The 14,078-nt window shown below is 52.4% G+C and overlaps 1 protein-coding gene across 1 annotated transcript in view; it reads left to right on the forward strand.

The window, feature by feature from the left end:
- The first annotated feature begins 6,556 nt into the window (after nt 1–6,556).
- Uroc1 (urocanate hydratase 1) overlaps nt 6,557–14,078 on the forward strand; it is a 32,686-nt gene continuing 25,164 nt past the window's right edge. Inside the window, exons 1-6 of the mRNA XM_020186350.2 lie at nt 6,557–6,752; nt 10,129–10,259; nt 11,217–11,310; nt 11,900–11,959; nt 12,274–12,402; nt 12,556–12,617. Of these exons, the coding sequence (XP_020041939.1) occupies nt 6,627–6,752; nt 10,129–10,259; nt 11,217–11,310; nt 11,900–11,959; nt 12,274–12,402; nt 12,556–12,617 (602 nt within the window). The 5' untranslated portion in view covers nt 6,557–6,626. The remainder of the gene's footprint in view (nt 6,753–10,128; nt 10,260–11,216; nt 11,311–11,899; nt 11,960–12,273; nt 12,403–12,555; nt 12,618–14,078) is intronic.

Genomic DNA, 14,078 nt, shown 5'->3' on the forward strand with positions numbered 1-14,078 from the left:
GCACGGCAGACCTTAGCTCCAGGCCTGAGGCTGGGGGCCTTCTGCTCCAGGCTTTGGCCGCAGAGACCATGGCTCTGGCACTCGGTTTGGGGGCTTATGCTCTGGGCTTTCACCTCCAGTGGACCTGACACTTAGCAATTAACAGTGCCATCCCTGACTTCCATGGCAGTGAGCTGCAGAAGCAGGCAGTCACAGCTCCCGAGCAGGCCTTGGATGCTGGGACCCTCAGCTCCTACAGCAGCTAGTGTTCCAGCTCTTGGGGTGTCAAGTCCCTCAGTCCTTGACGGTGTTACTGGTCTCAGGGCTCAGGTGCCAGGCTCTTCAGCTCTCATAGTGACTAGTGTCACAGGCAGCTCCTGAGCCTGGGTTGTCTAGACCCTTGGCCCTTGGCTTGGCAGCATCCCCCGAACTCTTCCCCAAATCAGGGCCCTTATGCTTCTGGTTCTTCACAGCCTTTGCTTTCTTCACTCATGGCTCTCCAGACTCTCTCTGCTCACACTACCCCATCGGTCACTCACAGCTGTTCTGGACACCAGGGAAGCCCTCTGGACTCTCTGAGGACCCTTAGAGGTGGAGGCAAGGAACAGTAAGAGTACATTCCAGCCTTGAAAGGTCAAAGAAGGGCTGGGGTGTGGCTTGGTTGAGCTTTTGCCTAACGTGTGAAGACCTGGGTTCCATTCCCAACACACACACACACACACACACACACACACATACATCCAGCTAGTCCTGTTGGGTGATGACTACACCTAAGACCAGGGTCTTGGTGCCTGGAAGTCAGGCTGTCAGGGAACCCAGGACTACACCTGGTGCAGGTGTGGGGTTTGGGCCAGCATTCAGCAGTGAGTGTATGGGATAGAGTACTGCCTTCAACTTACTGCTCTGGAAAATGTGGTGACTCCAAACCCTGCTTGCTGTGGAGATCAGGACAGTCACCTAAGCTCTCTGTGCCCTAGTTCCTTGTACAGAAATAATATTACACTTCACAGTGTTATAGAAATTAAATGACACCAGGGATGTTTGTTATAGTGACTGACACCCAGTGATACTAGTAATTGATTAATTACTTTAGTCAATTTTAAAGTAACTGATTACTTTTATAGTGACTGGTTCTTGTCAGAACAGTAATATAAAAAATTCCTTCCCAGTACACACTTAAGCTTTAAAAGGTCTATTTAAGGAAGAGCATTAAACAAATAATAGTTGTACTGCCTGTAAGAGTGCTCCAAACAGTGATGGTGGTTCTCACATGGCAGGAGTGGCAAGCCCAGCTCACAGAGAAAACCAGAAGCTCCTTATCATGTCTTCTCCTCCCTAGCTTTGGGGAACCCCAGTCTGCTCCCAGGATTCAGAGATTACTGTTACCCACATCCCCTGCCTGCCTTAAGTCTCACCTAAGCCTTTGTCCCCAAGTCTCCCCAGACCTGTGCTCCTGTGCCCAGTCCCATCTGCTGTCTTCCTCCACTTGTCTTGGTTTTCTAGGCTGCCACTTGGTGGCCAAAGTTGCAAACAGCATCTCACTCAGCCCAGCATTGTCTAGAGATGTCCCTGAAGATGGAGACTCACCAGGAAGGTCTTGGGATGGAAAGTGCAGGTGCTTCCTTGAGAAGTTTCTCTCTGCATCCTGCTGCCCTCCTATGGGGACTTACATTCATTCATTCATTCATTCATTCATTGAACAGATAATAACATCCTCTCTACAGAGGCTCTGGTGGAAAGAGTAAGCCTGATGCAGTTTCTGCCCTCCTGGAGTCAACATTACATATGGGGCACAGAAAATCGGCATCACTGCCTGTAAGTAGTGCTATGAAGAAGAGAAAGCTCACTAAAAAGATGAGAAGTGTGTCTGATGTGACAAGGATGTTCCTTAAGGTAAAAGTGACATTTAAGCAGAGATGTGAATCCAGGGACGAGTAAGCCACATGGGTATCTGGGAAAGTGTTTTTTCAGGCAAAGGAGCAGCCATTACAGAGGTCCCAAGGTGACACCCCACTTGTGGTTGCTAACAACTGGGTTGAAATTTAGCAGTTTAGCAAAACCATTTATATTTTACCCATAATTCCATGCATCAGGGAACGGCTGCCTGCTGTTTCGTTTGGTCTGTTCCCATCCTTGGCTAGGATGGCCGTCACCTGCAGGCTGGCCCAGTCTGCATGCCTTGGACAGCTCACTCTCACACTGGCAGATGAGGTGGCTATCCTTGGGGAACCCCACAGGACACCCACGGGATCCAGGAGTCCAGGGACTGCTCCCATGGAGCCCTGCTGTGTGGCCATTCTCAGACCTGGCCTGGAGCTGCCAGGTTTCCTGCACTTGGCTGGCCCAGGTGCAGGAAGCAGGGCTATACCCCAGGCCTCAATCAGAGATGTGCCCAAGAGCAGAGGACATTTCTTCAAAATCACCACTGCACGTTAAAGCAGCAGCAAGGAGACCCTGGGGTAGGTCAGAGTGAAGGGGTGAAGTCAGAGAGACAGACAGGGAGTCCAGCTCCCCAGAGCCTGCACCAGCCGGGTCTTTCTAAGGAAGCATGGCGGGAAACTGACCAAGAGACCAGCAGAGTGATCACTGTGCACCTTCACCGCTGTGCTGGGCAGGAGGGTGTGGGAACCAGGTCGGGAGAGGCCAGTGCTGTCTCCACAAGAGATGATACTTTTTTACTTTTGATGGAGGGAACAATTAGAAAATTAGCAATATCTCACTGAGTGCTTGTTCCATGCAAGGCACTGGTCCAAGATTTACACGTGTGCTTTAATCCCCAGGTGAATCCCAGGAGGGTAGCTACTGTTATCTCAGTTGACCCATGGTGTCTGTGGAGATCCACAGGACCCCTCCGCCCCACACATAATCCAGGCACGCCCAGGTGCCCTATGGGAAATGACACAGCACCTACACACCTCCCCCACACACCTCAGACGTCTCTGGACGGCTTACAATAGCAAATACCGCGTGGGTGCAGTGATCACAGTTGTGACACCGTCGTGCATGGGAAGAGTGGCGCGTGTTCATACAGATACTACTTTTTTGCACTCCTGGGTATCGCGCCCAGAGCCTCATGCATGCTAAGGAAATGCTCCACCCTTGGAGGCACACCCCCAGCCCTTTTTGATTTTTGAGATAGCATCTGGAGAACTTTACCCAGGATGACCTCAAATTTGAGATCCTCCTGCCTCTGCCTTCTGAGTAGGTGGGATTACAGATAAGCATCACCATACCTGGACACAATTTTCTTTTAAGTAATTTGGAGAGGCAGTACTGAGGTTTGAATTCAGGGCCTCACGTGTACTAGACAACAGCTGTATCACTCTAGCCAGCCCTCAGCTCTTTTTTGCTTGAAGTTATTTTTCTGATGGAGTCACATTTTTTGCCCTGGGCAGGCTTAGACAACAATCCTCCTGCCTTTGCGTAGCTGGGACCACAGACGCACACTCCCGTGCCTGGTTTGTTGGTTGAGGTGGAATCTGGCTAACTTTTTGCCCAGGCTGACCTCAAACAGGAGCCTCTTAATCGCTGCCTCTCAAGTAGCTGGAATTCCAAGGATAATTCTGCACGCTGCCGTGCCTGGCTTCTTTTTTTAAAAATATTGGTTGAACCCTCAGAATCAAAATCTGTGGATATGGAGGGTAAGCCATACTTTCACTTACGGATGAAGAAACTGAGGCTCAGAGAGGCTAAGTAATTTGCCCAGGGACACACAGCTAGTGAGCAGGATAAACAGGGTTTGAACCTAGCAGTCGGCCACCTTTTACCCTGAATGACATCACTGTTCTTTTCAATGGCTTACAATATTTGCTTATTTTCTAATTAAACAATTTATATGGGAATAACCAGATTCACGTGCAGTCATAAGAAATACTGAGCAAGCCCATGGATTCTTTGTCTACCTTCGCTAGTGGTAACGATTTCGTTGAGTCTCCCAAGAAGCAAACTTGAGACAAGCACTGGGTACAGATAGCTTATTGAGATCTGCCTTTTTCAGGGAGTGGGAAGGGACAGCCACCCGCTGTGGGACAATACCACCCTGGTAGGTAGGCCTGATGGGAACTCCAGAGACAGTGGAGAAGACACTCCCCTGGGTCGTACCCCTTCCCACACAAGAGGGAAGAGAGCTGGGGTATTTGTCCACCAGCACCTGGCTGAGGGCCACTCCTGGGGCAGGTGGGAAGGGGCTGCCTATCCGCCACCCTTCTCACCCTCCCTCTGTGCGGGAAGAGCAGGTTCTAGGCACCAGAAGCCCTGAACAGAGAGGTACAGGTGCTGGCCGCTGGAGTCCAGGCAGTGTGTAGTGCTCAGGCCCAGAGGAGGGAGGGCAGTGGGGCAGGGGCTGCCTGCTCTCTCATTTGGTCTGTTCCCAAACCTGCAATAGTGCCTCGTGCAAGAAGTTGCTCGGTCAACTGTGCTCAGAAGACCAGGTAAGGGGTGAATGCAGAGGCAAGCCTGAGTGCATTTCTGCTGGCTCATCTTGGACCCCAGTGTGACAGAGACAGTCACGTCCTCAGCACCCCGCCATCAACATCAGAAGGCGTGTGGGTTTTACTCCCCACCAGCCAGTTCTGCAGAGGACACCAACATGCTGCCCTATGAGACAGCATCGGACCCCACAGTTGAGGCTCAGTACACAGGACTGTCCTGCGCTTCAAATGCCAGCCACAAGCATGGGGTGGGACCTGTTCTTCTGACTGATGACTAGAGATTGGGGATCCCATGACGCCCTCCTTGGGTGCAACTAATTTGCTAATTAGCAGCTCACAGAACTCAGGGAAACACATTACCTACATTTGCCTGTTTGTTACAAAGGATGGACAACAAAATGGGTGGTGTGCAGGATGAAGTTTGAGGAAGGGGTACAACACCCACCCTTTCCAGGTGCACCACCTCCAGTAACCTCCACCTGTTTGGCTATCATGGACCCCTCTGAAGCCTGTCCTTAGGGGTTGATGGGGAATGGTCGGTATGTAGGCATGATTGATGACATCGGCTTTTGTTGATCAACTCCCCTTCAGCCCTCTCCCCTCCCTGAAGGTAAGGAGTGGAGCTGAAAGTTCCCCTGGTGACTAGGTGCAGTTTTGAGGCTGGCCAGGAGCCACCTGGCTGTCTCTATCCAGGAGTCCCCTCACTGGGACAAAAGATTCTCCTGTCACCTGGAAATTCCAAGGGAGTGAGGAGTTCTGTTCTGTGTCAGAAACTGGAGGTCAAAGACCAAATGTTAGGAGAAAAGATTCTCTTTGCGTCCCTGTCCTCAAGGGTTTTAGGAACTGGGTCTAGGGGCTGAGACTGGGGTGTGTGTGTGTGTGTTTGTGTTATGTGTGTTTATGTGTGTGTGGTGTGTGTGTTAAGTGTATGTGGGTGTTATGTGTGGAGTGTATGTGTGTTATGTGTGTGATATGTGTGTGTGTGGTGTGTGGTGTGTGTGTGTGTTCGGGGGCGTGGTATTGGGGGTTGAACTCTGGGCCTCTTACTTGTTCTACCACTTGAGCTATGACATGAGTTCTTTTGCTTTTTAGCTTGTTTTGTTTTTCAGATAGGGTCTCAATTTTGCCTAGATCAACCTCAATCCTCCTATCTCCACCTCCTGAGTAGCACCTATATGTCTTATTGTATTATATTACAATATTACACCTGCTAAAAACCCCCTCACTATGCCACAAGAAAGCAGCAGCAGCCAGAGGGCGGCTGGAGCCAGACTTCTCAGACCCAAGGATTCCAATCTGAGCTTCACCCATGACTAGCTCCGCAACCTCAGGAAGTCCCCTCACCTCTCTGACCTCAGTTTCCTTATCAGTGAAATGGGACAGCCAGCCCCAGAGCCAACTCAAGAGTAAGGTGAATCCCCACCCCTATGCACTGGAAGGTGATGGCAGCTGTTTTACCTTCCTGCTTGTGCCCTGCATTGAGTGTTGTGACCTTTTTCTGCTCTTGCAGCTAGTCACCTCCCACATGTAGAGACAGGGCAGAAGTCACTGGGCTGGCCAGGAAGTGAGGTGTATGCACAGCAAGAGCTGCTTCCCGAGGCCCTAGGATTTACCTGTGGGAGTAAGGACATAGGATCCTGGGACTCCCCTGTGGGAGTGAGGCTTGGCCTGGTCCCCACATGGCTGTGAGGAGGGCTTTCTGGAAGAGCTACTGATGACCAGGAGCTGAGAGCCATCCCCCAAAGCTCCTAACATGCCTGTCACCAGGCCCTTTTCCCTGGCAGGGAAGAGGGTACAAGGGACACTGGTTTCTGCAGCCTGTGCCATGTTCAATGTCACATGTCTCCCGATCAACAGAACACAAATTCCAGTATTTCCACCTTGGTGTAACACCCCATAAGACTGCCAGAGCAAATGCCAATGTCAGAGCCCCACCAACTCACCAGTCATAGCCTAAAAAGCAAGCCCCTGAGGACACCCACGTGAAAGGTAAATGCACCCCCATCTCCCCTGCATGAAGCCTTGCCCCTCCCCCCCAGGTCAGCACTCAGGCTGCCTATCAACCAGTGACCCAAAAGTCCTGCCCCTGTCACTTGCTGGGTCCAATGAGGAGCTGGAGGAGGTGGCCCTGGGGCTGCAGGTCTGACTCTGCCAGCCCCTGGCTGCTCAGATCCCTGACCTCCCACTCTACTAGCCTCCACCTGAATCTCAGCAGACATGTCCAGCCTCCAGGTGCTGTGCTCCGGCCTGCCTCTGCGACCCCTCCCGGAGAACCAGGGACGCTGGGCTGGGGTACCCCATGCCCCAGTCAGGACCCCCGGCCTCAGCCCTGCAGAGGAGCAGGTAAAAGGTCCCACCGGGGCCTCCTTGGGCCTGGTGCCACCTAAGTGCCCTTTAGGTGGTCCAGGTGGGTGCCCCTCTTCCTGCTCCCCCATCCTGCCTCTAGGAGCTCTAGAGAAGAGGATTCATGTGTGCCAGACCCTGTCACACCTGATATTCCTTAGGTGCCAACGCCTTGGGGGTCACTCTGGGCTTTGGAATTATGGACTCTGTTTACAGATGAAGAGCTGGGGCTCAAGGTCACACAGCCAGTTAAGGGTGGCACTGGGGCCACCTCTGGTGAGAGGAGGAATGAGCAGGGTGTGAAGTGGCGTAACCCAGCTGTGTGAATGTGTACCTTGGCTCCAAACACTGCGAGTGGGTCTTCTAGTTCTCCTCCACAATGGGCCGGCTCATTTTCTTTCGTAAATCCCTCCACCCTAATGGAATCTCCCAGTGACTGTGCATAGCCCCCTATGGAGAGCATGACAGTGCTGGGGAGAACTGGCAACCCTCACCTGGTGGCCTCCTTTACTGGGGAAACAGGTGCAGGAGGGGGGGTGCACATGCCAGCCTTCCCCAAGTTGCAAGCAGTGACCCCGGAGAGGTTGGCTTTTCCCATTTGCAAGCTGGGAGGTGAAAATGATATCACCCAGGGTTGTGGAAGAGCACAAGTGAAATGAAGCAGGTGGCAGTGACAGGAAGAGTTTTCTACCTCTTTTTCTTTACTCAAAATTACTCAAGAATTTCTGAGACAGTGGGGGAGATGGGAAATACAAGGACCATGAAGGTTAAGAGAGGAAACCCATCACCCCTAGGTAAAGACTGCTGCCCTTTGGGTGGCTGCCCACAAAGGGGGGGATGTTGGAGCTGGAAAGGAGCAGGGAAGGGAGGGGGCGGGGAGGTGTTAGGGGGACAAGGTCCTAAATGGGCAGAGCATTGGTGGGTGGCCCTGCAGGGGGCAGAGAAGGGAGAGGACAGAGCAGGGCAGGGCCAGAGAGGGGCCGGATGAGCCGGGGTGGGGCGGAGCTCCCCACTCCTTCACTGCACTGTCTGGCCCTCTTGAGCTGGTGCCCACGCAGTGGTTAATGTTTCGTCCCCCTTGGTCACCTCCCTGCTGGGCTGCAGTGCCTTGGCCTTTGACCTTTGGCCAGGAGGGCTCAGTCTCAGAGGGCCCTGCCACCTGAAGGTCTCCGGTGACACCCTATGGTTGTGTGAATGGTGATCAGCCTCCATGGTGTCTCGTGGTAGCAGAGGACATGGGGACCTGAGAGGCCGATCACCTTGGCTTTGCTCGTGTGTGTCACCATTTGCTTGAAGGATGCAATGTCCTTGGAGCAGCAGTGACTTTGGGAACTTGGAGCTGTGGGAGGGGCCACACCTTCCCCCTGGGCTGAGTGGTCAACCTTCAGCTGGTCCCAAAACCCAGTGCTGGCTCATTAAAGCTCACCTCCCTTTGTACATTGGCTTGTTTTCCTTTTTTTTTTTTATTTAAATGTATTTCTTTGATCTTTGGCACAATTTGAAGGTAATTTTATGAGATAAGCAAGTGGAAAATTGTTAAATGTAAGTTTTGTCGTCACAGTGGCTGGTTTTTAGGGGTCGCCTTCCAGGCACAGTCCATACAATGCACAAGACCTCCAAGTGCCCTTGGAAAGGCCTGTGGACACAGGCCACGTGCTGCAGGGTCTTCCGATGGCTCCTAACTGGATGTTTAGAGCCATCCCGTTCCTTTTATTGCTGGATGTATTATATTATTTCATTATTGAAAGGGCTAAGATGGGCTTCCTTCTTTGTTCTTTTTTGGGAGCTCTCTCTGTCTAAATGAGGAGTATGGTCTGTCTGTCTGTTACATTTGGCAGTGTAGCTCAGCTCACAGTACAACTTCTTCAGTGCATCTCACCCCAGGAGCAGCTCCTGTTAGAAATGTCTTCAGTACCACCACCCCCATATGCAATTTCTCTTAGTGACCTTCCCCAAATCCTACCCATCCACTGGAGCTGTTTGAGTGTCAGGCCTTCCCCAGGGCTCTGTGTCCCCATCACTACCAACACACCATCCTGCACTTGTAGATGGGACCGGTTCACTTCTGGGTCTCCAGTGACACTGGCAGATTATCTGTTGAGTGAGTGGCCAGAGCAATGTCCAGAGCCCAAACTCACAGCCTACCTGTGAGAGCTTCTTGGAGGAGAAGTAATGGCGGTGTGGATAAGAAGGGAGAGAAGGGAGGCAGTGCGTGGAGACGAGAGGTGAGCCTTCCCAAACGTGTCAGGGTGAGGAGCCCCTGGGTGTGGAGCTTGGAGAGTCAGGCCCAGCCTGATTGGAGAAGACGCAGAATGCCAACAAGAGCTTGGACTTGCTGAGACGGGGAATGGGGAGCCTGTGAAGGTTTTTGAGCGGGAGCATGATTTGATGGTTAGTAATAGTTCCCCGTGAGGGAGTAAGGGCTTGTTTAGAGATCCCAGATGGCAGGAGTGGGCAGAGGTCCAGTTGGAAGAAAGATTTGGCAGCATGGAGGGCCATGAGCTTGGGAGGTGACAACTTTGAGATCTGGCACTCACACAGCACACGCGTGTGCCAGCACTGGTCTAAGTATGACAAGTCATTAGTGCCTGTGAAGTGGGTACTATATTAGGCCCATGTACAGATGAGGAGAGCAGAGTCAGAGAGGCGGGGTATGCATGTGTGCACAGCCAGCCCCTGGTACAGACCACCCACATTCCTTGGCTAGTGGTTTCCCCATCTTCAAAGCTGGCAGTAGAGCAGCTTCAAGGCTACTCACCTCTCTCTCTGCCCCGATTCTCATGTCTCCTTCTCTGGCTCTGACCCTCCTGTTTACCTCTTACAAGGACCCTTAAATGGGAGAGGGTTACCTGGGGCCCACTAGAATGATCCAGGTCCAGAATAGTCTCAAGACCCTTCACTCAGTCGCGCCTGTTGCCCCGTAAAGTGGGTTAGGATGTGGACATCTGGGGGTGGGCGTTGTTATGACTACCACACAGTATGCAGTCTACCCAGTTCAGAGTGTAGCCTCTGCATCACTTTCCAAGCTGGTGCCAGATGGAGGGCGCTCCTCTGCACCTGCCCAGGCATCTCCTTCCCTGGAGTCTGCATCTCCCCTGCCCACCAGGCCTCAAGCTTCATGCAGGTCCCTCACCGGGCTAGAGCCAAGCAACCTGGTTCATGGGGCAGGAAAGGGTCCATGATGACAAGAAGAGGGAGGAGCTAGCAGCAATCAGGGAAGACAGGGGCCTGAGTGAGAAGCAGGCCATCTCAGAGTGGGCCAATAGGTTTCTGAGGCAAATCATGGTGGAGAGGGAGGATGACCCAGCATGGAGGCCTCAGGGTATGTGACCTGGAGCCCCCAGCCCTGCTTCCTCTCACCCTTTCCTCTTTACAGCTGGCACTGAGGAACGCCCTTCGCTACTTCCCACCTGACGTACAGGAGCTGCTGGCCCCTGAGTTCGCCCAGGAGCTGCGGCAGTACGGCCACATCTATATGTACCGGTTCTGCCCCAACATTGAAATGAAGTGAGCTCTGTTGGGCGTGGCCTCAAAGGGGGTGGAGCTGGGGGTCAGGAACCCAGGGAAATGAGGACCCGAGGCGCCATAAGGGGTTGATCCCCTTATGCAGAGAAAGGTAGTGGTGTGTTGTCATCTGTGGGGTTTGGAGCTGAGAGCTGCCAGCAGTCCCCAAGCCTGGCCAGAAGAAGAGGTGCTTAGCAGCTGGGTCTTTCTGTCCTGGATCCCTTGTCCTGGGCACTTCTGTAGCTAACTGTATATAAAAATCCCTTTGAGCTCATGGCATCTTGTCACAGGGGCGGGGGGAAGCTCAAGGGGTGCTCGGTGATTCCCCATCTCTCCTGGGCTCCATCAGTGTTCTCATGCTGTGATGTGGAACCTTTGTGAACAGGTGGAGTGGTGGGCCCACCTTGAATAGCCAATCTAGCAGCTCCAGAGTGTGCATGTGTAATGGTCCCCAGGTCATACTCAGAACCCATGTCCTGAATACACTGGAAGCCCAGACCTGTCCTGAACCATGCCAGGCAGTGTTGTTCCTCCATGCAACAGGCCATGTCACTTGGTCCCCTCAGTACCTGCTGGCCTGGCACCTGCTGTGGAATGTTTGATGTGTAAATGAAAGAACCAGTGAACAAACTGATCAGAGGTAGAGGCTTCTAGAAAGCAGATGTTGTTCTCTTTGCAATCAGCTTTCTCCCAGATGGCACTTGCCAAGTGGAGAGGGATGGTGGCTGGGGTGGGATGGAGCCTGAGCTTCCAGTCCTGGACTTATGGGAGCTCAAACCACTCAGCACCAGAGAGGTGTGCCTTTGTGGCTGTGGAGCCCCTGCCCTCCCCCTGTGCTGAAGCTTCTGGTGAGGCCTGTGTGCTGGACTCACTGGCTGTGGCTTGGCAGGTGCGTTGCTCTAGCAGGAAGGGAGGTGTGGTCCCTTGCTCTGCCAGCCTGTGCTGCACCTTCCCTTGCAGGGCCTATCCCATACAGCAGTACCCCTGCCGGACCAGCACGGCTGCCGCCATCATGCATATGATCATGAACAATCTGGACCCCGCCGTAGCCCAGGTAACTCTGGGGAAACCGAGGCCCAGCACCGCCTGGTAGAAACGTAACACGAGGCCCACACGTAATGCTTTTGTGCTTCTAGTGTAATCATAGAGTCACCAGATGTTACAAAGCTAGTCCAGAGAGGTTCCTGAACCCTTCTCCCAGCTCCTCCCAATGGTCATGTCCCCTGTAACTTTAGGGCAACATCAAAACCAAAGCATCAACACCAATACAATAAGTACACCTATAATTTCCAATAGCAACATGAAAGAACGAAAAGAAAGATTTATACTCTACTTATCTTAATACAACCAACATTTTAACATATAGCCAACATAAATACCATTAACAAGACATTTTACATTCCCTCGTTCATACTGAATCTTGGAAATTGAGGTCTGTTTTACGCATAGAGAGCAGCTGGCCATGTGTGGCCTGTGGCTACCATATTGGATGGTATGGGTCTGGCCACACATTCCTGCCAAGCTTCTCTCTTTGCCCCATATCCTGGCCTCCTTAGTGCAGCCAAGGGGTGGGAGTCCTTCTCCCTTCTACAGCCTTAGGGCTCTTTCCACGCCCTCGCCTCAGCCAGCCATGTCTTCTCCAGTTTCCACAGGAGCTGGTGACTTACGGAGGAAATGGGCAGGTGTTCAGCAACTGGGCTCAGGTACAGTGGGCCCATGGTCTTGCCCCGCCTCCCTCAGGCAGGGAGGAGCTTGTGAGGTGGTGGCTGTGCCTCCCTGTGCATGGGCTCCAGCACTGGAGTCACCTGGGGACGCTACAGTTATGAGAATGGGCTGGAGAGGCGTTAGTGGAAGCACCAGGAGCCACTGGAGTGTGAAGGAGACCTGGAGGGATGGGGTCACTGGGTGGGACCACCAGGGCCTTTGGGAGCTTTCCAGGTCTGAGTGTGGCTTTGGGGGGCTGGTATTGGGTACCCCCTTTCACTTACAGAGCCCTGCACCTTTGCTTACCCTCCAGTTCTGGCTGACCATGTCCTACTTGTCAAAGATGACGGAGGAACAGACTCTGGTCATGTACAGTGGACACCCGCTGGGCCTCTTCCCCAGCAGCCCTGGCGCCCCACGGCTGGTCATCACTAATGGGATGGTGGGTCCAAGACAGTGGGCATGGTGCCTGCCCATGGGCTGGGCTGCAGGAGAGGGGGTGCTTAGGGTGGGAGGAGAGGAAAGACAGGTGCTGCAGACATCATTCAGGCACCACATCCTCCACCCGCATCTGGGTCCCCCCGCTCTTTTCCAGGTCATTCCCAACTACTCCTCCAGGACAGAGTATGAGAAGCTCTTTGCCTTGGGAGTCACGATGTAAGTCGCTACTTCAGCTTACTGACGCGGGCTTCCCCTTAGCCAGCTTCACTCTGAAACAGTGCAGCACTCACTGTTAAGTACTGCTTTGAAAAGCACACAGCATAAGTACCTTCGTTCTTGCACGGGCCCCAGTAGTTCTTACGCAAATGCCTACCCCTTTTATACGTGTGTCAGCGAAACAACATACAATTCTGGGTTCCATCTTTTTTCAAAGACTTTATTATGAGCAATTTCAGACACACAGAAAATTGAATTTGCAGGAAACACCGCCAAAATTCTATGACTAATGTGCTACTGCTTGCTTTAGCACATGTCTGTCTTTCCATCCATCCATCCATCCATCCACCCATCCATCTTGTCTTTGGATGAATCTTGAAGTAAGTTGCAGACATTACTGGCTGGAATTCAGTACTTACGTAGTGTTTTATCTTTTGAAGTGATATCTACAGGTCCAGTCAACCCTCAGTATCTGAGGGTTTTAAATCCTCATAGTCAACCAACTCGAGAACAAATATTTTTGAAAAGAAAATTTCTATACGGACCATGCAGACTTTTTTCTTGCTATTATTCCCTCAACAGTGTAGTGGGCAATAACCACTTACCTGACATTGTGTGGGGCGCTTTAAGTCTTCTAGAGGGGATTAGAGTGTATGGGAGGGGTTCATTTGTTTCCGCAACTTCAGCATCTGAGGAATTCGGTGTCCCAGGGGATCCTGAAATCTGTCCCTCCAGGAGGATCCGAGGATCCCGTGATGCACTCAGCTCACAGAGCCTCACAGGATGGGCTCTGGCAAATTGTGGCAGCTCACCCTCTATAGGGTTGGGGACATTGCCATTGCCCTGGAGAGTGCCTGCCTGTGGGCCTCTGCATAGGAAGTGACAGCTTTTCATTTGATACAAAGTCAATCCATGTTCTGAACCTAAAACTACTTCATGGAACATTGTAAAAGGAGCCATGCTAGAGAGGGCACCCTCTCCCACCCTAGACCCCCAGTTACCAGCGTCTCCTGTGTCCTTCCAAACACCCTCTCTGGGCTTAGAGCTCAGGGTGCCAGACTCCTGGAGTGACCCCTGCTTGACAGTATGGCTGACTTGGAGGTCATTGGTCTCAGGAAACAGGTGTGGTGGGGCCCCTTCTGTACCTGCCATGGTCAGTGGCACCACAATTTACTTAACCCACTCACCTCCTGGCTCTGGAAGCTTCCAGTTCTTTGGGGTTCTATGGATGGTGGTGCTACTCAAGACACCTTTGAGGATCCCTGGGAGTGTCACTCTGGGATAATCACCAGGTGCAGTCTGCAGAGTAACGAGCCAGTGACCGGGCTTCAGAGTGACACCCGGCATTTCCAGATACCAGCGCACTTAACCCTCAGCACCATTTTCTGAAACAGGTGGCTCTGTTAACTAAGCCTGGAAATCCAGTCACTATGTTGTTGTCATAGTAATGGGTGACATTCC

Source organism: Castor canadensis, chromosome 10, assembly GCF_047511655.1.
Source record: "Castor canadensis chromosome 10, mCasCan1.hap1v2, whole genome shotgun sequence".
NCBI classification, from domain to species: domain Eukaryota; kingdom Metazoa; phylum Chordata; class Mammalia; order Rodentia; family Castoridae; genus Castor; species Castor canadensis.